Here is a 25,330-nt window from a genome sequence, read left to right on the forward strand (position 1 = left end):
GTTAGTAGCTCCTCAGTACTAACTAGCGACCAACAGCCTAGCTCAACTGATAAGCTAGCCACAGCCTAACTCAACAGATGAGTTAGCCACAGGGATGTAGCTATGAGTGCACTCAAAATTTTCAGCGGCTGTCACAGAACAGCAGAGAAAGCTACATCAGGAAACTCACCCGATGGGGACGAGCCTAGTTGAAGGTCAGCAATGAGGACCAGGGTGTCCCCCGCACCCAGTCAATCAGAGAGGGCCAGCAAACTCTCTAAGTAGAGGGAAGCGTTTACGCGACTAGAAAAGGAGAATTTAGCTGGTGTTGGGTGTAAAAAGGTGGGCAAACAGGTAGTTAGGGAAAGGGGAGTCCCAAAACTAGGGAAAAGGAGAAGGAATCCCACCCTTAGGGGAGAAGCTTAGGTTTTGAATTACAGTACTTATGTGGAATTAATTTGACCAGAGAGATGGATTTCCTGTAACTTACAAGAATCCTTCTAAGTTCATAAAGGGAGATAAATTTAGCATCATCACTGTTTGAAATCTGCAGTGAAATGCACATTGTTAGACATGAACACAGTGTAGGAAAAGGGTAGTAGACATATAGCACAGTACAGGCTTGGGAAAAGAGCACAAACACTCTGAGATGGGCTTAGGGAAGGCAGATAGGATCATATAGTGGAATGTTTTACCACAGTTAGATTAATAAATCAGAGCTCCATTCATCAGTCTCAATACTTTGAACAGTTAATACAATAGCATAGTAACAGGAAGAAATAAAGCATTTGTTTAGACATGTTGACCTTTGTAACTTACATTTACCAACTTAAAACACGTTTTAAAAACACCTTTTTGGTGCCGGGCGGTGGTGGCACACGCCTTTAATCCCAGCACTTGGGAGGCAGAGGCAGGTGGATTGCTGTGAGTTCAAGGCCAGCCTGGTCTACATAAGCGACAGTACAGTCAATCAAGGCTACATAGAGAAACCCTGTCTAGAAAAACAAACAAACAAAAAAAGCAAAAAACACCTTTTTGGACGCTTTAAGCAACAGGTGAAATTGACAGTTAAAGTTTGGTCTCCTGCATATGAAGAGGTACCTGAAGTTCCCATGATAGAAGCTGGCCATGTGACTATGTAACCCGAGTATGAATTTAACACAGATCTGTAGCATGACCCTGTTTGGTGAGGCTGCTGAATTTAAGAGCTGTCTGTACTCTGCCAGGTCAAGGAGCTTGAAGGCTGGACATGTCCATAGCTTTTGTGCTGGTTGAACCTCCAGTGACTAGGCACAGAGAACAAGCCTGCATGTAAGCATTGACATCCACAGGCCAAATTTGCCAACAGACTAGGCTGTGGGACCAGTGTCCCATTTTGGTTGTAGTAGCTGTGAGACCGGGGTCTCCTATTGGCTGCATCTGAAACAGGTCCTTGACAGAGCTGGCTCAGGCTGGACCCCGGCGGGAAGGGATGTTGCAGACCTCTATTTTTTTTTTTTCCAGGGGTGGTGGCTAAGGCCTGGAGTATAGTTTGTTATAACAGAGCCTGTCGGGAAGGTTCCTTTCAGGTTTTAAAGATTTTTACCAGTTCATATATGGGGCTTAGGACACATACTCAGCCTTTTAATTAAAATGGCAATGAGTTTTGTCTATCTTAAGAATATTTAAGTAGACAACTTTGTTTATAGTTTATCTGTTAAGTTGGAACATTAAAAACACAAGTAAATTCCAAAAACAGTCTATAAAAGAGAACAGAACAGATTTTGTATGACCAATAATATCACATTTAGAATTTTAGGCTAAACATGGTTTAAGGCAATGATTAAAACTCTAATATTGTAAACAAGTGAATGTTAATACAGTAGAACATTATAGAATAACTTAAAAAAAAACATCAAACCCATTAGCCAGGAAGCCTGTAGTTGAGTCCAGGTTAGTTGGTGACAGTAGAAATAGCATTTATTGCCGGGCGTGGTGGTGTACGCCTTTAATCCCAGCACTCGGGAGGCAGAGGCAGGCGGATCGCTGTGAGTTCAAGGCCAGCCTGGTCTACAAAGTGAGTCCAGGACAGCCAAGGCTACATAGAGAAACCCTGTCTGGAAAAACCAAAAAAAAAAAAAAAAAAAAAAAAAAAAAAAAGCATTTATTTACTTGTCTAGGAATTAGGAAAAGTATAGATTAGAACATAGCTAATAAACAATTGTATACCCAATAAATAATGACACAATTTTTTTTTCCCAAAAGGCAGGTGTGTAATAAACAGCAAAGCTGGGCTGATCGGCTGAGCATATCTATTGAATTGCCAGCATATCTGTAATGGAAAGGGGGTGGGGCCAGAGCATGTGGTTGTCCTTAACAAAGATGGTGGCTAATTACAGTTGTCCTTAGAGGGTAGCCATGTGGTCGCTGATAACAAAGATGGCAACTAGGCACGTGGCCGGTGAGGAGAACATCGGGCAAATTTTAAGACGGTAGCAGGCTGTGAGCGCTGAGGCAGGGTTCCCTAGAAGGCTGTGTAGTGGCTGTTACCCGGGAAGCACAGCTGAGGCGGCGGCTTCGGGCATTATATACAAAAATTAAAGATTAAGGCAGATGATAGAATAGAAGGTACCAGGCAGATATTATGTTATATAGAGTTTATAAGACGGACATGGGGGGAGAAGGAAAGGAGGGAAGGGGGTACCCCAGAGAAAGGAGAGGTACAGAGGAGAGGGAAGTAGAGAGGTAGAGAGAGGTAGAGAAAGAGTGCCACTGGAGGGTGTCTTTTATATGGCCCAGGACAGGGCCACGCCTCCGTGGCAGGTAAGCAGTGACATCACAGGTAGGCCCACTGAAGCCGAATGCTAACAGTATGAGCTTCCTGCCTTCTAATCCATGTCTCTATCCCCTACATTCTGCCTACACCCCTGCAAAATGTTTCCTCGCTTAAAAGACTTTTTCAGTTAACATCTTTGTATACATCACAGAAGTGGCCTTGACCACGCAGCCATGAGGAGTTCTCCTGCCTCTTCTTTGAGAGGCTAGGGCCTTTCCTGTTAAGAGAAGCCACCCACCTAGTAGAAATCGAGGACATGAGTCATGGTTTAGTAACCCTGTTCCTACCCAGATTTATCCAAGGGTCCCCTAGTAAACCTTGCCCCTGGCTGCAAGGCTGAGCTGCCTCTTTCCTCCACCTCACCGACCTTGCTGAGCGGCTGGCACCTGCAGGATCCGGATTACCTGGCCAGCCCGCTGGGTTTTTGTTTTGTTTTGTTTTTTTCTCCCTTCTTCTGTGCTTAACTGAAGGAAGTTCATGCATGTCACACTCACTCTCTCTCTCTCTCTCTCTCCCTCTCCCTCTCCCTCTCCCTCTCCCTCTCCCTCTCCTCTCTCTCTCTCTCTCTCTCTCTCTCTCTCTCTCTCTCTCTCTCTCAAGGATGGGTACACTGTGTCCTGTGGTGAGATGCTTGCAAAGGAGGAAAGTACCTCCTCATCCCACATCGCTACTATTCTAATCGGAGAGCTGCCCCCGCCCCAACACCTCCCACAAAAGGCATGGAACATTTTTTGTGGGACTAAACCAACCAGACACAAGCAGTTGGCCATAAAAAAGCCCCGACTGTGTTACACACCTGAAGCTTTCCCGAAAGTTGCAGAGGGATTATTTAGTATAGTATGTTTATATATAAATCACGAGATATGTGATTTCTTTGGAAACACGTCTATGTAGAGTAGATTTTGGAGTATTCTTGGTGGGAAGTCCTTTGAAAGGCACCTTAAAGAGGCAACTGCTGTTAGAACTACCCCACCACTGTGAATTTCTCTGAGCCCCGGGACTCTATGGCATAAGGCTGCGGTGTGGGGGTCTGAGTATCACGCTGTTGGGGGGTGGAGGAGGAGCAGCTCACTTGGGAGGGTACAAAGCCACAGGCACAGTGGAAGGCAGGCGCCAGGGTCTGGGTGGTCCTCGGCAAGGGGGCAGCTCCGGACCACGTTTCCAGAGACAACGTGCAGGCGCGGGGGAGGGCGGTGGCGTGTGAGCGTCTGGACACCCGCGCGGGCGCCCGGCCAAGCAATCGGTGGCTGCGGCCGGCGAGCGCGCGCCCGGCGGTGCGTGTGTGTGTGTGAGTGTGTGTGTGTGTGTGTGACAAGCGTCAGGTGACTCGGGTCACGCAGTCGCTCCCTCGCGCTCCCGGGGAGAACTGCCGCGCTCCGGCTGGCTCCTCCGGCAGCAGCGGCGGGGAGGGGGCTGGGCGCTGCTGCCGCCCCCCCTGCGCACCAGGCCGGGCCCGGGGGCGCTGCAGGCGCCTCGGCCCACGGGGGACCTCGGAGGCGAGCGTGGGCGTGATGAGCCAGGTGCTGGGCAAGCCGCAGCCGCAGGGTGAGGACGGCGGCGACGACGAGGAGGAGGATGAGCTGGTGGGGCTGGCGGGCTACGAGGACGGGCCCGAGTCCTCGGACACCGAGCTGGACAGCGGTCCGGAGGAGGGAGGTGAGACGGACGGCCGTGCACGCTCGCGGCTCTCGGGGGCGCGGTGCGTGGGGAGGGGGGTGAGGATCCAGGGCGCCGCGATGGGGGAGGGGCGCGGCCGGGCTGCAGACGGCGGCGGGGAGCGGGGTCGGATGTCGAGCTAAAAGAGGCAGCCGGCGGCAGCGTGCCTGCTGGGTCGCCCACAGCTGCGCGTGTCATTCTTCTCCGCCGTGGCCACGGGAGGGTCTGCGGCGTGGGACCCGGACGCTGGGGCGGGGCCCGCGCTGCAGGTGGTGTCCCGGTCTCCAGGAGACCGCGGGGTAAATGCATCAGACCCGGGAGTGGGCGCGTGGCGAGCGATCCTTGACCACTGAAGCTAACTGTTTCTTGCTGAAGGTGCCGGAGTTATCCCTTCGGATGGGGGCTGCCTGCATTTCATTTCTGAGACACAAAGAAGTTCAGTTTAGGATTTCTAGAATGTGTTTTTGTTTTGTTTTGTTTTTAAAGGGGGAGGGGAAGCCCACAAAAGCAGAAGGTCACTTTAAAAGGTCAGTTGGATGGGCTGTTAACATTCTCCATGTAGGTTGTAAACATCCCAGAGAAAGGACTGGTCTCTTTAATGCTCACACTGAGGAAACTGTGAACAGTGAAAGTGCCCGTGACAGGAGTTTAAATAACTTTTATTGAGAATCCACTGAACTTTAAATTCTCTGTACAAAGCCTTTCTCAGAAGACAGTTTTGATCGTGCATCTGGCAGGTACTACTTCAGTGAATCAGAAAGGGGATAAAGTTAACTAAGCCTTGAGCCTGGCAGATGAGAAACAGCTTTCCCAGTCGCCTTTCTACCGGGGTTCTTTTCTGATTCTCCATTGTTTAAACTGGTGTGAGCACCTGTGCCGTTCCCGCTTCTGCTTTTAATTGGTCCCACAGTGGGTCACTCGGCCACGTTTTTTTTTTTTAATTAAATTGCTCAGTCACTTTACTATTACTTAAATAGCATTTGTTAAGACTATAACAGTTAGATCCTCGTAGAGAAAGTCTGAATGGGGATGTATTTGCAAGGTATTTGAAAAGGCGGTTGCATAATAGCCACCTATTGTGTGGTAGTTTAGAGAGAGAAAGGAGACCCTATTTTAGAGGGAAAAGCCAGTAATTTGATACTTGCCTGGGAGCCAGGGAGTTTTACAGGGAAGGGACAGAGCCTGTCTATTTCACTGCTGTCTTTATTGAAGTGCTTGGAGACACTTTTGAAATTCGTCTTGGCAAAATTTGAAGTGAAAGTAAAGCCTTGCCGGAGGGAAAGAATTCCTGAAACAGAGGCTTTCCCGGAGCCCAGAACGGGAGGCTCCCAGTGCTGTTAATCCAAACGCAAATCTGCCTGCAGCAATGTTTTGATGACTTCAGTAATAAACTCCCCATTGGGAGTTCCCGGGTCGGGCGGAATCCTGGAATCTTGCTATAAAAGGGTACAGTATGTTCACGTGGTGAGAAGCGTGCTCGTTAATTTCTGACCCGGCAAACACTGCTGAAGCCTGGCTTTGCTTCGCTCTCTCGTGCACAGGTGGTCTGTTACTTTCTCTGATCTTTTATCTTTGAACACTTACCTTTTGACCTCTGCTCTTTTCCTAGCTTCAGTCTAGAGGTTTAGGCCTTAAAGCAGAATCTCAATTAGAAAATCTGCCTTCTACTGCCGGCACTTCCTGCAACCGATTCTGGACCCCCACCCCCACCGCCCTTCAGCTGGGACTGGGGGAGGGGAAGCCAAGAATTTAGACTTCTTGCTCTGTTTCCTTCTGAAGGCTGGCTGGGTTTTGTTTTAAGGTGTGTGTGTGTGTGTGTGTGTGTGTGTGTGTGTGTGTGTGTGTGTGTGTGTGTGTTTGCATGTATCCAGGTGCCCCAGAAGAGGATCTCCTGGAGCCACCCAGCATAGGTGCTCTGGAAGAGCATCAAGTGCTTTAACGCTGACCCATCCATTTCTGTAGTACATGCTCCTTTTAGATTTTGGTAAAGAATGCAGTTATCTGCTCCCAAGTTTAAGAGGTAGGGGTGTGGAAAGCAAGGGCTTCTTTGGTCTGAGAAAAGATGGAGATGACACGAGCAACACACTAGTGAACCCTTCCCCCTTTCTAACACATAGTGCCTGTATTCAATGGAGGTCAGGGATTTTCCCCAGGAGGGTCAGTACTCTCTGGTGCTGGGGACCTAGGAGTGGAATGTAGGACAGGCTAGCATTGCTAGTTAAGGCAGTTTGTCCCAAGCTGTGCAAGAAAATGTCGACTGAAAATGGCAAGCAGGGCTCCCACTGCCGCAGTCTGTGTGATGCATGGAGGCCCCATCTGCTCTTTGACCTTAGTGCCCTGTGAGGTTTACCATGTGTGGGAAGCTTGAAAGTGTAGTGCAGCTAAGGTGGGACTTAAGGCTCCCGCTCCATATTTTATTCATGAACAGCAGGACTTTTCAAGCAGCTTGGTTTTGATAAGGACTGACTTAGGCGCTTTTCAACCCTTCTCTCGTGTAGTTAATGACAGTTAGGCAAGACTCATCTTCAAATGCTGCCCCAAATAAAACTCTAGATTGGGAACAATGAGAAAATCATTTAAAACCAGGCTGGAGAGATGGCTCAGAGGATAAGAGCACTGGCTGCTCTTCCAGAGGTCCTGTGTTCAATTCCCAGCAACCGCGTGGTGGCTCACAACTATCTATAATGGTATCTGGCGCCCTCTTCTGGCCGGCAGGCACACATGCAGGTAGGATACTGTATAAATAATAAATACATCTTTTTGTTTGTTTTTTGTTTTTTGAGACAGGGTTTCTCTGTGTAGCCTTGGCTGTCCTGGACTCACTGTGTAGACCAGGCTGGCCTTGAACTCACAGCAATCCGCCTGCCTCTGCCTCCTGAGTGCTGAATAAATCTTTTTAAAAAGGAATTAAAAACAATTGAACAGGAGGTAGAGATATGTCAGAGTGGGTAAAGTGCGTGCTATGCAGGCATGAAGACCTGAATTCAGATTTCCGTCATCCATTTGGGGGAGGGGGTATGTACCTGCAATCTCAGCCCTGTGGAGGAAAGACAAGAGGGACCCCTGACGCTTACAACCATCCTAGGCAAGTTGTCAAGCTGCAGGTTCAGAAAGATCCTTTGGCAGAATAAGGTGGATAGAATGGGGAAGGCACACAAGGTCACCTGGCATTCACATACCCGTGTATAGCACCATCACTGTACACACACACACACACACACACACACACACACACACACACAACTACACCCCCCGAAACTAACTACCACAGAGCTAGAGGTGTCCCAGCCCCTGGTTTCAATCCTCAGCACCCCATGCAAAACTCATAATTATGACATCAGTGATGATGAATTTTTGACAGCTAGACTTTAAATTTGCTGAAGTAAGTTACTGTGCTTTAAAACCTGATCAGGAACAAATTAAAAGATATAGCCCCTTTATCTGTTTCCCTCATCATCTAGTCAGAAAATAAAAGGTTTTCCCTAAAGCCCCAATTTTTAGGGGGAAACTTGATGAAGATAGTGTCCCTGAATCTGGTCTGTGCCCCTTGGAGGAAGTGACAGTGTAGTCACCATTGGGTGAGCTGGTGGTGACACTCCCTGAGTCGCCCAGGTCCCACCTACTAGCTGTTAATAGGCTGGGTGTGGTGATACAAGCTTGTAACCTCAGCTCTCCAAAGACAGGCGCAAGGATCACCAGTTCAAGGCCTGAAAAACACCTGGCGCTGTATTCTTTTTACATATCTCTCCCATCTTGTTAGAACTGACATATGGCGATGTAATTGAAAGGCAAGGAAGCATAAAGCAAGTTCTAGATAAGCGATGGACTCTGAGTTTGAAAGTGCATCCTGTCTCTGGGAGAGTCTGTGTCTCTGTCGCAGGTGTCACTTTGTTTCAGACTAGCCTCAATCCCACGGCCCTGCAGGGCAGTCTTGCCTCCTAAGTTAGGTCTTGTTTCTACTTCCTTTATTCTTTTTGTATCTTTTGTCCTGTTTAATAAAAGTGTGTTTAATAAAAGTATATCTATCCTGGACAGCCTCAAGTATCAGTCCCTGCCTTCTTCATTATTTGAGACATCCTGACTTGTTATAGTGGTGGGGTCTGGGGTCTCTGGGGGTTTCAGTGGCTCAGCCTCCCATCCACCTCCCAGGAGTTCGCTGGGATACAGATGCACAGTATTGCATCTGCTGCAAGTAGATTGTGAGGATCCAAACTCACAGCCCCAGTCCCTCACCCCTTCAAAATAAATTTATTTAATTTAAAAAATTAAAATTAAAAAAAAATTCCCTCTCCTCTGTCAAACCTTATAAAGCTCCTTGTTGACAGTGGCTTTTCTTAGCTTTGCTGTGACTCAGATGGACTGTTCACTCCTGGATCAGTGCATTTGAGAAGCTGGTTTGATTCTCTTCTTGTAGATCTCCAAGAAGGATTGCCACTTGTTTCTCAGTGTGTAGAAGAGGTTTATATAAAAGCAGCCTTCGGGGGCTGGAGAGATGGCTCAGTGGTTAAGAGCACTGGCTGTTCTTCTAAAGGTCCTGAGTTCAATTCACAGCAACCACATGGTGGGTCACAACCATCTATAATGTCATCTGATGCCCTCTTCTGGCCTGTGGGTGTACATGCACATTCATACATTAAATAAGTAATTTTTTTAGGGGAAAAAAAAGCAGCCTTCAAAAGTTTCTAACAACACTTCCTCTTTATAGGAAGCACTGGTAAATCACAACACATTAGAGACATAATTGGATATACATATATATGCATATATATTTAAATATTCAGTCTTGTTTTTTAAGCTTCTCATTAATATGATTTGAGAGAGTTTTCTAAAAGATTTTGTTTCTACATAGAACTTTTTTTTATCTTAAGTTTGTGAGACAGAGTCTCACCATGGAGTCATGGTTGGCTTGAAACTTGCTCTGTAGAACAGCCTGGCCTTCAACTTCAGAGACTAGCCTCAAAGGACTCAACTGTCAGGAGCCAGAGTTGATGCAGAGAACCTCCCTGTTCCCTCAGGGAGAACTCCTAGACTAGCTGTTATGATATATAAACTACACTCCGTGCAACAGGTGTGGTACAAGGAAGTTTACTGTGGAAAAGGGGGCGGGGGCGGGGGGGGGGAGGAGAGAGAGAAAAGATATAGTCTGAGTAGCCATGAGGGCAGAGAGAGACAGAGACAGACAGACAGACAGTGTGAGAGCAGTGAGGGAGACAGACAGACAGACAGGGACAGGCAGAGAATGCAAGAGAAGAGAGAGTGCAGTGACAGGCCAGTCCTGTATATCTGGTGTGCAGCTGAAGTGCATCTGGCACACACCTGGTGGCAGGTACTGATGTCAGAGGTTGCTAGGCAACCCAGAGACAGGCTAGTGGATCGATTGTGAACTAACACTAGCAATTCTCAACCTGTGGGTCAAGACCCCTTTAGGGGTTGAAGGACCCTTTCACAGGGGTTGCAAATTAGATACCCTGCATATCAGATATTTGCATTATGACTCATAACAGCAGAAAAATTACAGTTATGAAGTAGCAATGAAATAATTAAATGGTTGGGGGTCACCACAACATGAGGAACTGCATGAAAGTGGGGAAGCATTGGGATTGCTGAGAACCACTGCCCTAGATTCCAGGAGCCTGGGCTGCACTGTGTGAAGAGCGCCCTGACCCTCCACTCGCATTTTTTCTGTCCTGAGCACTCGCCACAGGTCAGCCAGGCACAGTCTTTAGGAGCCCTGTGCTCATGGCACAAACCTGTCTTCTCTTTGCAAGGCTGTTTGGTTTGGGCAGGGCTCTGCTGGCTGCTGGCTGCTTTTGAAAAGTTAAGGACTGATGATACCCCTGCTAGGTGACTCCTTTCTAATTGCTGTTCCTTGGCAGGGTCCTCTAGGGTCTTTATTAGTCTGCCTCAACAGCTGGGCTGTCTTGGTTTTGGGTGGGAACAGATAGCAGATGGACTGCTGCTGTGTTTCTGTCCATGGTAATTTACCTGGGCAGTCTGCCTCTGCCTCCCTGCATGCTGGGATTAAAGGTGTGCACCACCACACCTGGCTCATTCTTTTTTTTTTTTATGTGTGTGTGAGTGTTTTGCCTGCATGTGCACTGCATGCGTGCCTGGTGCCCATGGAAATCAGAAGAACTCATTGGATCTCTTAGAACTAGAGCTGTAGATGGCTGTGAGCCATTATGTGGCTGCTGAGAATTAAACCTGGTTTGTCTGTAAAAGCAATAAGTGATCTAATGGCTGAGCTCCAGACATGAAGGTGTGTGTGTGTGTTCATATATGTGTGAGTATGCATGCACGTGTGTGTGTGTGTGTGTGTGTGTGTGTTCATATATGTGTGAGTATGCATGCACGTGTGTGTGTTTCATATATGTGTAAGTATGCATGCACGTGTGTGTGAAGGTCAGAGGCCAATGTTGAGTGTCATTCCTCAGGTGCCTTGTCTTTTTGTTTTGTTTTGTTTTGTTTTTCAAGACAAGGTTTCTCTGTGTAGCCTTGGCTGTCCTGAACTCACTCTGTAGACCAAGCTGGCTTTGAACTCACATTGATCTACCTGCCTCTACCTCTCAAGTGCTGGGATTAAACGCATGTGCCACCACGCTCGGTGGTGCCTTGTCTTTTGAGATAGGCTCTCTCACTTGGCCTGGAAGTCACCAAATAGACTGGGCTGACTGGGCTGTGAGCACCAGGCTTTGTCTTCACCACCACAGCTATGGGGTTATAATGCAGGCCACCATCATATCCTACTTTAAAAAATATATTTTTTTTAAATGTAAGACAAGGTCTATGATGCCCTGGGTGTCCTGGAACTCTATGTAGACCAGGCTGGCCTCAAACTCACCTGCCTCTGCTTCCTGAGTGCTGAGATTAAAGTGTGCACTGCTGTGCCCCACTCACACCCCACTTTTGCATGTGGGTTTCGGTCTTTGGAGTCACAACCTGTGCTCCACCTGTCCTCAGTGAGCTAAATAAAAGAGCCAAATTAAAAGTGGAAGGCAGAAAGTAATGTGTTCAGTGTGGCCACAAAGTGAAGAGAGACAAGGAGATTCAGCAGACACTTCCAGAGGCCACCAGTTCAATCCCCAGCAACCACATGGTTCCTCATGGCCATCTGTAATGAGATCTAGTGCCCTCTTCTGGCCTTCAGGGATACGTGCAGGCACGACACTGTATACATACATACATACATACATACATCTTAAAAAAGAAAAAACCCTAGAGATCCAGCAGAGTCCCCCAAGTCTGTCTCTTCTTGGTCCTGAAATATGATTAAAATTTAAATAAATGTCCAAGGATATACATGTATGAGCAGTCTTATCGAGGTATGGCCCTGCCCAGCATTGACCCTACATTGTCCAGGTTGCAGTCCCATCCTGACAGAGTGGTAGAGCTGTGTGAAATCTAGAGCCAAGTTCCTCCTCTGACTGGAACCCTTTCCTTCTCCCAGCATGAGGCTGGGGAAATTCCCTTTTCTTCAGGGTCCACTGTTTGAATAGTCTGATAGTCAGACTGACAGACACAAGTGTCTCTTCCTCTTTGCCAGGCCTGTTACAAGGTCTTTTTTTTTTTTTTTTAAAGATTTATTTATTATGTATACAGTGCTCTGCCTGTATGTTAGCTTGCACGCCAGAAGAGGGCATCAGATCACATTATAGATGGTTGTGAGCCACCATGTGGTTACTGGGAATTGAACTCAGGACCTTTGGAAGAGCAGACAGGGCTCTTAACCACTGAGCCATCTCTCCAGCCCTTTCTTTTTTTTTTTTTCCTTTTAATTTAATGAGTGCCCTATCTATATGTATACCTGCATGCCAGAAGAGGGCATCAGATCCCCACATGGTTGCTGGGAGTTGAACTCAGGACCTCTGGAAGAACAGCAGGTGCTCTTAACCTCTGAGCCATTTCTTCAGCGCCCCCCCCACCCCCTCCCCCATTATATAAGTTCTAGGGTCAGATTTGGGTCCTCATGCTTGTACTACAAGCCCTGCTTCCCCAGCCCTTAGAGCAATGTCTGAGTCCTCCACACAGATCCTTCTTGAGAATTGTTATTTGTGTGTTTGTTTTTGTTTTTTGAGACAAGGTTTCTGTGTGCAGCCCTAGCTATCCTTTTGTAGACCAGGCTGGCCTCGAACTCGCCCCTTCCTGAGCTTATAGACACTTTTGGCTTGGCCCTGCCCTTCCGGGAACTTCTCTGGTACATAGTGGGACTGTTGAGTCTCACAGGTGATGCCAGTAAGGGTTATTTTACACCTTCTGGGCCTTTCTTCCTCGTCACCAGTTCGTTCTTGCCCCCCTTCCGGGTATTGAGAGCAGCTTTCATCCTGTCTGCCTTGTCCTCACAGCATTTTAACGTCCATATCCCTATGACCCTTTCCTGGATGGTTCATTCTCTGAGACTGTCATTGTTTTCTTTAGTTTCCATCCTTGTAACTTGGGGGTCTGTTCTGATTCTTTGGGTAAACTAGCTTCTTCCATTTGTTGAGCCTATATTCTCTTCTGTAAGCAGCACTTGAATCTTAACACTACTCACGTGTTCAGCATCTGAGGAAATGTCTGGGAGGGAGATGGCAGCGTCTGCCTCAGATGGCTCTGGGCCCCATGCTCTGTAGTGAGAGCTGCCACACTGCGGGTCTCCAAGCCTGCAGGCTCCTTCCGCCCGTCTCTGGATTGCCTAGGGAGTTCTCATAGCGTTGAGTTGTACTTTGGTCTTGGTTTTCCATGTGCATCTATTTGTTCAGCTACTTTTTAAAATATATTTATTTATTATTATGTATACAGTGCTCTGCCTGCACATACCCCTGGACACCAGAAGAGGGCACCAGATCACATTATAGATGGTTGTGAGCCACCATGTGGTTGCTGGGAATTGAACTCAGGACCTCTGGAAGAGCAATCAGTGTTCTTAACCTCTGAGCCACCTCTCCAAGCCCTCAGCTACTATTTCTAATGCACACCCTTTCTCCATCTTTTAGGGATTCAGCTTGCAAAGGCACTAACATGTGACCTAAGTCCATGCTCTAATTTCCTGAGGCAGACTTGTCATGGCAGTCCTGTGTGTGTGCTCAGTGATTTGGAAAGGAACCTAGTGCCTCAGGTGTACTCTGCATTCTGTATTTGTACCTGTCCCTTTACAGTGTGTTGCTTACTGTGTTTGGAAGATACACAGTTACTACCAATAATAAATTCAATAGTATCCTGGCAACCACTAATCTTTGTAGATTTGTCTGTCTAATTGCTTCATTTGATGGAATTATATGCTATGTAACCATTCTTTCTGTTTTCTTTGCACAGTGCAATGTTTTCAAAGTTTATTCCTATTGTACCTTGAATCAACACGCTAGTCCTTTTTCATGGCTCATTAGTATTCCATTATATAAATATGTCACATTCTATTCATTTACGGATTGATGGGCTTTAAGCTGTGCCTGTTTTTTTGGCTATTGTTAGTGAACATTCATGTACAGGTTTTTGGGCATTTGTGTGTGTGTGTGTGTGTGTGTGTGTGTGTGTGTGTGTGTGTGTGTGTGTGAGAGAGAGAGAGAGAGAGAGAGAGAGAGAGAGAGAGAGAGAGAGAGACAGACTGACTCTCATAGCTAGGCATGGTGGCACACACCTTTGATCTCAGCACCAGAATGTAGAGGCAGAAGGATCTCTTGAGTTTGAGGCCAGCCTGGTCTAATGAGTTCCAGGACAGCCAGGACATAGTGAGACCTGGTCTCAAAGTCCATATGTAAAAATTCAAGTATTTGGTGTTTGTGGAGAAGCGAGGGGGCGGGGGAAGAGAGACTCTTATTATACAGATCTGGCTAGCCTCGAACTCACAAGATATCTGCCTGCCTCTGCCTCCTGAGTGCTGAGGTTAAAGATGTGTGCCATTAAGTCTGGCTGCATATGTTCTTTGTGTGTGTATTTTGGTTGGTTTGGGTTTTTTGTTGTTGTTTGCTTTTGTTTTTTGAGACAGGGTTTCTCTTTGTAGCCTTGGCTGTCCTGGACTCCCCTTGGAGACCAGGCTGGCCTCGAACTCACAGCAATCCTCCTGCCTCTGCCTCCCGAGGGCTGGGACTTCAGGAGTGCACCACTGCACCTGGCTTTGCATATGTCCCTTTTAAAAGTATATTCCTATCAATAGGCCTTATTGTAGCTCCATATTTAAGCTTTGGAGGATGTTCCATTTTACATTTTCAACAGCAGTGTCCATCTCTCTGCCCCTTCCCGACACTGGTTTCTCTCTGTCCTGCTTCTCTCTCACGGTCTGACAAGTTTCTGCAGTGGCTGATAATGGGGGGCATGTATTCCTATGCTCATTAGATAATAAGGATATAGTGATGTGTATGCATCTTCTCTGGAGAGACGTTTAGATCCTTGGCCCCTTTTCTTTTGGGTTTTACTAGGAAAGTTTGCTCTTCATTCATTGCAGAAGCTAGAACCTTGCCACACAATGATTCACAAATGTTTTCATCCATTATGTTGGTGGTCTTTTCATTTTCTTTAATTAAAAAAAAAAAGTTGCTTAGACCAGGCAGTGTTGGCCCATGCCTTTAATCCAGCACTTGGGAGGCAGAGGCAAGTGGATTTCAGTGAGTTCAAGGCCACCCTTGTCCACAGAGGGAGTTCTAGAACAGCCAAGGATATACAGAGTAACCCTGTCTTGAATTAAAAAAAAAAAAAGCCAGGTGGTGGTGGTGCACACCTTTAATCCCAGCACTTGGAGCACTTGGGAGGTAGAAGCAGGCAGATTGGATCGCTGTGAGTTCGAGGCCAGCCTGGTCTACAAAGTGAGTCTAGGGTAGCCAAGGCTACACAGAGAAATCTTGTCTAAAAAAAAAAAAAAAAACAAAGGAAAGGCCTGGAGAGATGGCTCAGAGGTTAAGGCCACTGACTGCTCTTCCAGGGGTCCTGAGTTCAACTCCCAGCAGCCACATGGTGGCTCACAACCATCTGTAATGTGATCTGATACCCTCTTCTGGTGTGCAAGAAGACAGTGTACTCATATACAGAAAATAAATAAATAAATAAATAAATAAATCCTTTTAAACAACAAACAACAACAAAAAAGAAAAAAGAAAGAAAGAAAGAAAGAAAAAGGAATGCATATGGTGTTTTCCAAATGGTCAGAAGAAGTGTCAGTTTCCCTGGAGCTGGAGTTAAAGCTGCCTGTGAGCTACCTGGCCTAGGTGCTTGGAACTGAATTCTGGTCCTCTGAAAGAGCATCAAGTACTTCTGAGCCACCTCTCCAGTGGTCATCTTTTACATTTTTTGTTTGCTTGCTTTTTGTTTTTGTTTCTCTGTGTAACCTTAGCTGTCCTGGAGCTCACTCTGTAGACCAGGCTGGCCTCGAACTCAGAAATCCTTCTGCCTCTGCCTCCTGAGTACTGAGATTAAAGGCAGAATCCACCACCATCCAGGTTTTTAACTAACTAACTAACTAATTAACTAATTATTATTATTTTTTAATATATGGGTGCTCTGTCTGCATGTACACTTGCATGCCAGAAGAGGGCATCAGATCCCTTTATAGAGGGCCGTGAACTCAGGACCTCAGGAATAACAGCCAATGCTCTTGACCTCTGAGCCATCTCCCAGTCCCTCTTTTTAAATTTTTGATGTGTAGTTTGTGTCTTTCCTCCCTCTATGGTAACTTGTACATGGTTACAGCTACGAAACAGCTGCCTAATCAAGGCCTCCAAGATGTTGGCTAACATCTTAGCTCCTCAGTTGAGGTGTCGGTCCATTTTTGAGCTAACCTGTATGCAGTCTCGGGTAAGGGTCTTTGCATGTGGATGACTAGTTGGCCCAGCATCCTTAGCTGAATGAGTCTTGATGCAATGTAGTTCAAGCTGGCCTAGACCTTGAGACACTCCCGACTTAGCCTCCCAGGTGTTGCAATGATTAGCTGTGTATCACCATACCTGCTTGAGTCTTAATTATTTTAGGTCCTTGACTTTACTTAACTATCATAACAGTCCTGAGAAATATTTATTGTCATTATCAATTACATTTTATGGATTTTTAAACCTGATTTTTTTAAAAGAAAACTTTGGTTTTTTAAAATTATGAATACCGGTGTATGTCTAAGTGTAGGTTTGTGCATGTGAGTGTGGTGTGCACAGAGTCTAGAAGGAAAGATTGGATCCCTGGAACTGGCTCAGTAATCCATCTGACCCCAGTCCTAGTCCCAGCACTCAGGAGGCAGAGGCAGGTGGATTTCTGTGAGTTCAAGGCTAGCCTGGTCTACAGAGCTAGTTCCAGAATAGCCAAAGCTACACAGAGAAACTCTGTCTGGAAAAACCAAAAGAAAGAATAAAGGAAGGAAGGAAGGAAGGACAACCACTGGGCCATCTCTCCAGCCCCATTTAATTAATTAATTAATTTATTAATTTATTTTTGTTTTTCTAGACAGGGTTTCCCTGTGTAGCTTTGGCTGTCCTAGACTCGCTTTGTAGACCAGGCTGGCCTCGAACTCAAAGTGATCTGCTGGGATTAAAGGCGTGCGCCACCAACGCCTGGCTCAGCCCCATTTAATTTAAATGTTAGTAACTCCCTGTGGTTCCCTTACCAGGTGACTAGGCTGAAGTGGGCAGGCCTGTGAGAGAGATCCTGATCTCATGTGTTCTCTCCCAGTCTGAATAAGAGATCTCTGGTCTGTGCCTGTGTCCTAGGCTTTGAGGCCTGTGGAGGCACTAGTCAGCAGGTTACCAGGCGTATGTATCTCGTTAGTGCATAGATGCTCTGACGACCACGTAGAAGAGGGCATGCCTCAAGACGTGAATCCTTTTTCAGGCAGTAAGCTCCAGGAAGCCTCTGCTTTTTTGTTTTCCAGAGCTCCTCCTTGAGATACTGAGCCATGCACCGGCATGTATGAGGGAGTTAGGGCAGTTTTTAAGGTTCTCGTGCCCCCCATACTCTTCCTCTCATGAATGGTGGTAGAGGTGACACTGTTGGGAAGCGTAGTGTCTGAGTATAGACCGGCTGAGGTGGAGGGGAGACTGCCAGTTAGCTCCTGGTGACGACTCACCTCGTCCTGGCTTGTGTTCTCTCCAGTTCTGGACTTCAGCGACCCCTTCAGCACTGAGGTGAAGCCCAGAATCCTGCTCATGGGTCTCAGGAGGAGCGGCAAGTCGTCCATACAGAAAGTCGTCTTTCACAAAATGTCCCCGAGTGAGACGCTGTTCCTGGAGAGCACCAACAAGATCTGTAGGGAAGACGTCTCCAACAGCTCCTTTGTTAACTTCCAGATCTGGGACTTCCCGGGGCAGATTGACTTTTTTGACCCTACATTTGACTATGAGATGATCTTCCGGGGAACAGGAGCCCTGATCTTTGTCATCGACTCCCAGGTACGTGCTGTTTCACCACAGGCAGCGCCTACCTCCCCACGTGTGTGTGTATGCCGTGTACATACGGAGGTGTGTGTAAGCATGTGTCTACCATGGGGTGTGTGTGTGTGTGTGTGTGTGTGTGTGTGTGTGTGTGTGTGTGTGTGTGTTAGGAGGCAGAGGGCATCTCTCCAGAGTCTTCTGTCCTGCACTTTGTGCTCAAGTTGTCATCCTGCTGGTCCGGTGGTTTAAGTTTTGAAATCTACAGTGCACCTTACTATCAAGCAAGGATTTCTTAGAGCCCTCAGCTTTTATAGCAGAGGAAAAGGCTTCTGTCCAGTCCAAACACACTTAACCTCACAGATGTAGGCCAGATCACAGAGGACATGTGGGATGACAGGTTCTCTGCAGCAGCAATTTACTTAGAAGGGTACATTTTACAATGTTTACTTTCTAAGTAGATACAATTCTGGGTGAAAAGTTTTCTTCTGAATCAAAGTGTTGTTTTGCCTATGCCTTGCTGTGGTTTTTCCTCTCGGCCCCAAGTTCTTGGAATAATGATTCATGAGACTCAAAATATTTTTATAGATACCTAGGCCATATAGCTAGGTTCTTCTCTGACTAGCTCATAACTTAAAATAACCCATTTACACTAATCTACGTTCTGCCACGAGGCTGCTTCCCTCTGCTCAGGAGCCATGCATCTGTCCTCCTCACACCTTGCTGGCCGAATCTCCCGAGCCTGGCTCAATCCTAGAATCCTTTCTGCCTACTGGATGCCCCACCTCCTGTTTCCTCCTCCGCTATAGGCTGTTAGCTTTTCTTTTCCTTTCTTTCTTTTTTTTTTTTTTTTTTGGTTTTTCGAGACAGGGTCTCTCTGTAGCCTTGGCTGTCCTGGACTCGCTTTGTAGACCAGGCTGGCCTCGAACTCACAGTGATCCACCCGCCTCTGCCTCCCGAGTGCTGAGATTAAAGGCGTGCGCCACCAAGCCCGGCTTAGGCTGTTAGCTTTTCATCTTCCATACAGACACAAGAGATTCCATGTCTGTAAACAACTTGTATACCTGGTGCCTGCAGACGCTAGAAGAGGATGTTAGATCCCCTGAACCTGGAGTTTTAGACAGTTACCATCTGCCATGGAGGTGCTGAGAATTGAACCCGGGTCCTCTGAAAGAGCAACGAGTGCTCCTAACCACGGAGCCATCTCTCTAGCCCTTGAATCAACTTATTACTGGCAGTATGTACTTGATCACTATAACTGTTTTATGTACTTTGTAGATGACTATGAAAATTCGAGGTAGGTATCTTCTAGAAAGATGGATATTTAATGTTTTTTTCCACAGTTCACGTCTGTGTTTGAATAACCAGTTCCTTTTTTTTTTTTGTTTTTTGTTTTTGCCCCTATGGCCGTGAGTACTGGGAAATGTATTCACACAGGGTGGGTTTTGTCGTAGCATTTACTCAGTAATATAAAATCCTTCTGAGTTGTATCTCCTACATTTCCTAGTTATCTGTCATAAAAGTTATTTTTAGTAGCTTTCTGATAGATCTGTGTAAGTCCTCCTTCAGATTGGTTGTTAACGAAGGATAGGGTGCCACTGATTGGTGAGGGCTTCACTCCTCAGCCAGGAGCCGTTCCTCCATCCTCTCTAACTGGACTCAGTGGGAAGAGGAGGAAGGGGGCTCAGGCTGACCATGCCGGGAGCGGGCGTGGGGCTGGGGCCTTCAGGAGCCTGTGACTGGTGTCAGCTGGAGGGTTTCCCAGGAGTGAACTGCCTCAGCAGTCCAGTCAGCCTTCCAGGGTATGTGTAATACAAAGTAACGTCTTTAGGGAGGCATCTGCTCCAGGAGGCTGTACAGCATAACCAGTTCTGACAACAGGGCTCTGAGGGATACCTTCTTCCTCCAGGGGAAGTCTGTAGAGGGTAGATGCCTGGCCTGTGATCTAGTGCATCTAGATCCACTCAAAGCCTGTGCACAGACCCTTCGGGTGCCTGCGGCTTTTGGGAGCCGCTTTCCTGGTCCTCCCACTTGTGTGTGGGTTCCATTCTCTGGGAGGCTGGGCTGAGAACCTGGTCAGAGTTTTCTTCAGCCTTCTGGAGGCTAGCTGAAGAAGGCTCTGCCTGAGAATCAGTTGGGCAGGGAGAAAGGACTGGAAACATGTCAGCTTGTACTGACGTGTTTCCAGTCCTTTCTCCCCTGTCCTCCTGTCTCTCTGCCAGCACCATAAATCAGAGGCTTGAGGCACAGGGGAGTGGCTAGTGTGTGCACAGTACAGGGTGCGAACTCCATCTTCCCTCCCTCATCCATGCCGATTCTGTAGTTGTGTAAGTAGCTGCCTGTGGGTGGGTGGATTCCAACCAGATACTGTGCTGTGCTGTGTAGCGGCTCCAGTGCAAGACTGTCTAAGGCATTTTGTGATATGGCTGTAATTTAGCCCCAAATAGGTGCAGTTCCTTATTTTTACTTGACATTGTTTATTTTATTTTTGATCATGGTTACATGTGTCTCAGTGTGCATGGAACACACACACACACACACACACACACAGGGAAAAAAACAACATAATGGTAGGGGTTAAGCATCTGTAATCCTCTGTTGTGCAGGTGCCCAAGGAGGCCAGAAGAGGGTGCCAGGGCCCCTGGGTCTGAAGTTAGAGGTGGTGGTGGTGAGCCGCCCCACTGGGTGCTGGGAATTGAACCTGAGGCCTCCGCAAGAACAGTATACGCTCTAGCTGCTGAGCCATCCTCCAGCCTCCTCCAGTCATTAAGGCTATATCATCTGCTAGTGTAAGCCGGGTGTGGTGACACCCCTTTAATCCCAGCACTTGGGAGGCAGAGGCAGGTGGATCTCTTGTGAGTTTGAGGTCAACCTGGTCTACATAGTGAGTTCCAGGACAGCCAGGGCCATGTGAAGAGGCCCTATCTCCAAAAAAAGTTTGTTAATGTAAAGTGTGATCAGGTCGTTTTTATCAACTTAACAGGGTGTTTAGAGTGATATAGTCTAGTATTTTTTTTGAATATTGGGCAGCTTTGCTCACAGACCTTCCCCTAAAAGTGAGTTTTCTCCATAATTAAAAATATAAGCCAAAAACCAAAACAAAACAAAAACTCCACACACAGCACAACAAACAGCTGAACTGTCGCAGTGCACACCTTTAATCCCAGCACTCGGGAGGCAGAGGCAGGCGGATCGCTGTGAGTTCAAGGCCAGCCTGGACTACAAAGTGAGTCCTGGACAGCCAGGCCTGCTATACCAAGAAATACTGTTTTGAAAAAACAAAATCAGCAAACAAAAGAAAGAAAGGAAGGAAGAAATGAGAGAGATATAAGCCACAACATGTTTGAGATGTAATTTCCCTGCAGGAGATTACACTTCTTTTAAGTATATACTTAAGGGGCTACAATTTTGTTTTGTTTGTTTTTTATATTTTTATTTTTTATTTTTTATTTTTTTGAGGCAGGGTTTCTCTGTGTAACCTTGGCTGTCCTGAACTAGCTTTGTAGACCAGGCTGACCTCCAACCCACAGTGATCAGCCGGCCTCTGCCTTCCACGTGCTGGGATTAAGGGCGTGCGCCCAGCAAAGGGCTACAATCCTATCTCCCAGGTTACCACTTGACTTTGAAGATGCAGAGCCTTCCCGCCCTCAGGCTCCCTGGGGCCATGTCACACACTGTCCCCCAGGACCCAGCCCCAGGCAGCCACAGATGTGCTCTTATGCCTGTGGATTATCCGCCTTGCCAGAACTTCATATACTGGGAGCTTTTGGGTGGTACTTTAGGTTTTAATGCTCAGTCCCTGGCCTGCTGTCCACTGTGTCCCCCTGTCACACTGTTCAGAGCACGAAGATGAGACGGGATCCATTGTCATTTTTGTCTCCTCTTAGTTTCCTTTTCCTATGTTCAATATTTTAACTCATTTACAAACTAAGGCTTCATTTTTTTTATTGATAAAATTTGGAGAGTAAACAAATGCAAGCCAGGCATGGTGGCACACACCTTTAATCCTAGTACTTGGGAGGCAGAGCACTCTGAATCTGAGGCCAGCCTGGTCTACAAAGTGAGTCCAGGACAGCCAGGACTACACAGAGAAACCCTGTCTTGAAAAACCAAACCCATTCCTCCAAAAAAACCAAAAACCAACCAAATGCAGAATACAAATCCCACCCCACAGAAACAAACACTCCCTACTTTTTGCTATCTGAGTTTTGTGTATATTCCAGGTTTACGGTCATAACGGAGACAAGCGATAGCTTGGGTAGATGTTATAAAGTCCTCTAGAGTCTGTCCTTCCCCCCCACCCTCTCTCTCTCTCTCTCTCTCTCTCTTTCCCTCCCCTCTATCTATCTATCTATCTATCTATCTATCTATCTATCTATCTATCTATCATCTATCTATATTTGTTTGTTTTTTGAGACAAGGTCTTACTGTGTAGCCTTGGCTTTCTAGAACTCACACTGTGGCCTCAAACTCACAGAGAGCCAACTGCTTGTGCCTCCCAAGTGCTGGCGTTAAAGGTGTGCACTACCATGCCTGGGCCTTTTTATATATTTATTCTTTGTTTTTTGTTTTGGTTTTTCGAGACAAGGTTTCTTTTTGTAGTCTTGGCTGTGCTTGACTCACTTTGTAGACCAGGCTGGCTTTGAACTCACAGAAGTTCACGTGCCTCTGCCTCCTGAGTATTGGGATTACAGGTGTGCAGCACTGCACCTGACTTTTTTTTTTTTCTGTAAAAATAAGACCTCTCTATACCTTCCAAACTAGCAGTAATTTAGAGACCTGAGTAACCAGATGTGAGGGTCTGTCTGATGCAGGAGGGCGTGCATACAGCACTCACAGACTCATAGCTGTGGCCTCACAGCAGCCTTTGGCACAAGCTGTGTGTTCATGAGGCTCATCCCTGAAATTTCCATCCACAGGTCATATATATGACATGTTATGGGCCATCTATAAAGCAAAATTTCAGAATGAGTCTCCATGGCAAAACCCTGAATGAAAAACACATACATACAACTTGATTCTTTTTTTTTTTTTTTTTTTTTTTTTAACACTTATTCAGGGCACATACCATGATGTTTCTGTGAAGTCTGTGAGGTGAGAATTTTTTTGTGGGGGATGTTGGGAGTTTGGCAAGATATTTCCAGAGATTATAGCCATGTGTTTCCAGGTGATGAGTGTGTATAGAAGGTTCTGGAAGCAAAGCTAAAGGCATGAACTTTGTTCCAGGATGACTATATGGAAGCACTGGCCAGGCTCCACCTCACAGTGACCAGGGCCTACAAAGTGAACACTGATATCAACTTTGAGGTGTTTATTCATAAAGTGGATGGTCTGTCAGACGATCACAAAATTGAAACCCAAAGAGATATTCACCAGAGGGCAAACGATGACCTTGCGGATGCTGGATTAGAAAAAATTCACCTGAGGTAAGAGCTGACACCTCTTAGGGTCCTGGTGCTAAGAAAGGTTGGAGCAAGTGGGCTTGGGTTTCTGTCACCACGGCTGCCTAGGTGTGGGCTGGCTGGGCATGGGTTACAACTTACCTCTTTATCTGTTTTGTGCATGGTTAGGATCAAAGATGCGTTGCACTGACTAAGTGCTAATTTTTGGTGGAGTAGTGTTTGTTTTACTTTTGTAAATAAGTTGTCAAAGTTAAACTTCTTGCCTCATATGAAAAAACAATAAAACCCATGACTCTCACCCAGGATGCTAACTGGTGCTGAATAGTAGTTCTTGCTAATGGGATGGTATTTATAATCTTAAGCAGACGACACTTAAAAATCATTAGGATAGGAATTCACAGGAAATTTTCTCCCATCTGTTTGTGGGATTAGATAGTATATGCGTCATTGATTTTTGCAAATTGGAAGATTGAAAAAAAAGTGACATGCTTCACTATCAGTGATTGAAAAGCTGCTAGTTGTGCAAGAGAGGCTTGTGGAGAGACGGTGAATACAGGGCCTCTTGTAGCACATAAAGATGCTCTTATGGACAAGGATGCCCGAACTCTAGAGCTTGCCAGGCAGTAAAGAATGGGCGTGGTTCTGGCACCAGAGAGGTGGGAGGCCGCCTGTGGGGACATCCATTATGGATCCTGAAGTGGCCAGTGCTCGTGTGTTAGAATGTACAGAAGATGACTGATGCTAGTGACAGAGCCTAAGGCAACCACTCAGCGGGAGCCTGGTGCAACCCTGCCTTCTCTTTCAGCTTCTACCTGACAAGCATATACGATCACTCCATATTTGAAGCCTTTAGTAAAGTGGTACAGAAACTGATCCCACAGCTCCCGACGCTGGAGAACCTGCTGAACATCTTCATCTCAGTGAGTACATGGTTTGCTCCCGTGCGAGTCCTTTGCAGAGAGCAACAGGGCAAGAGTAAAACATTGTTAACAGCTGCCCGCGTTTCAGGGCCTCTTTAGTAGCACTCAAAAGATACTAGACATACTGTTTTAGAGCCTGTAAAATTTAACTGTGAAAAGGTAGTGCTTCCCGGATCTCTTGGAGTGCATATTCAAGTGGAAGGCAAGCCTCGGTATTAATGGAGCCTTACCTTACGTACGAAGCAAAAAGCCTGGTTTTGGGGCCAGCAGTTTGGCACAGCAAAGGCACGTGTTGCGAAGCCTCACCACCAGAGTCCATGGACCACGGGGTACAAGGAGAGAACCAGCTTCTTCCTGAAAGTAGTCCTCTGACCCCCACATGTGTCCTGTGGCAAGTCCTGACTACCTGGCAATACAAAAAATATGTAAGAAATGTACCACGATTTCCTTAAAACCCCTTGGTTCCGTGAGTGAGGGAAATCTGTATTGAATACCTGCAGATTTAACACCCTGTGAATGACGAGCTTGGTGAATCCTCCAAATGGCCAGAGTTAGGAAACCCTGCCTGATGGTTTACCTAAGGCTAATAATGCAGGCTACTCTGCCTCGCATTTCTTCAAGTCCATCATAAAACTTATGACAGTAAGCTTTATTTATTAATTAATTTATTTTTTAAAAGATTTATTTATTATTATGTATACAGTGCTCTGCCTGCACATACACCTGCAGGCCAGAAGAGGGCATCAGATCCCAGGATTGTTGTAAGCCACCATGTGGTTGCTGAGAATTGAACTCAGGACCTCTGGAAGAGCAGTTAGTGCTCTTAACCTCTGAGCCATCTCTCCAGCCCCCGGCAGTAAAGTTTAAATTGCAGTAAAATGGCACAACTGGAATTCCTTGTAATTTTTGCATATATATATAAATATAATATTGGGACATCATACCTTTTAGACCTTTAAGGAAATCACTTTATTATAAAATTGTTGCCTATTGGTTGTACAAATTAGAAGGCTTCACTGTGGCATTTTCTTTTCTTTTTAAAAATTTTTTGATATTTAATTTGTTCACTTTACATCCTGATTGTAGCCTCCTCCTTCATCACCTCCTGGTCCCACCTTCCCTCCCTCTACTGTGACATTTTCGTAGAGGCACGTGTTACACTTTAATCCATCTTACACGCCATGCTCCTGTTCCTTCCCTCGAGTTGTTCCCTGCCCCCACCCCCAAACCGGTGGAGTGGAT

The 25,330-nt window shown here is 46.5% G+C and overlaps 1 protein-coding gene across 1 annotated transcript in view; it reads left to right on the forward strand.

Moving 5' to 3' along the window:
• The first annotated feature begins 4,110 nt into the window (after positions 1 to 4,110).
• RRAGD (Ras related GTP binding D) overlaps positions 4,111 to 25,330 on the forward strand; it is a 28,976-nt gene continuing 7,756 nt past the window's right edge. Inside the window, exons 1-4 of the mRNA XM_084782962.1 lie at positions 4,111 to 4,450; positions 17,492 to 17,787; positions 22,993 to 23,192; positions 23,974 to 24,088. Coding sequence (XP_084639088.1) covers positions 4,306 to 4,450; positions 17,492 to 17,787; positions 22,993 to 23,192; positions 23,974 to 24,088 — 756 coding nt within the window. The 5' untranslated portion in view covers positions 4,111 to 4,305. The remainder of the gene's footprint in view (positions 4,451 to 17,491; positions 17,788 to 22,992; positions 23,193 to 23,973; positions 24,089 to 25,330) is intronic.

The sequence above is a fragment of the Acomys minous genome, assembly GCF_964271855.1.
Source record: "Acomys minous genome assembly, chromosome: 1".
NCBI lineage: Eukaryota > Metazoa > Chordata > Mammalia > Rodentia > Muridae > Acomys > Acomys minous.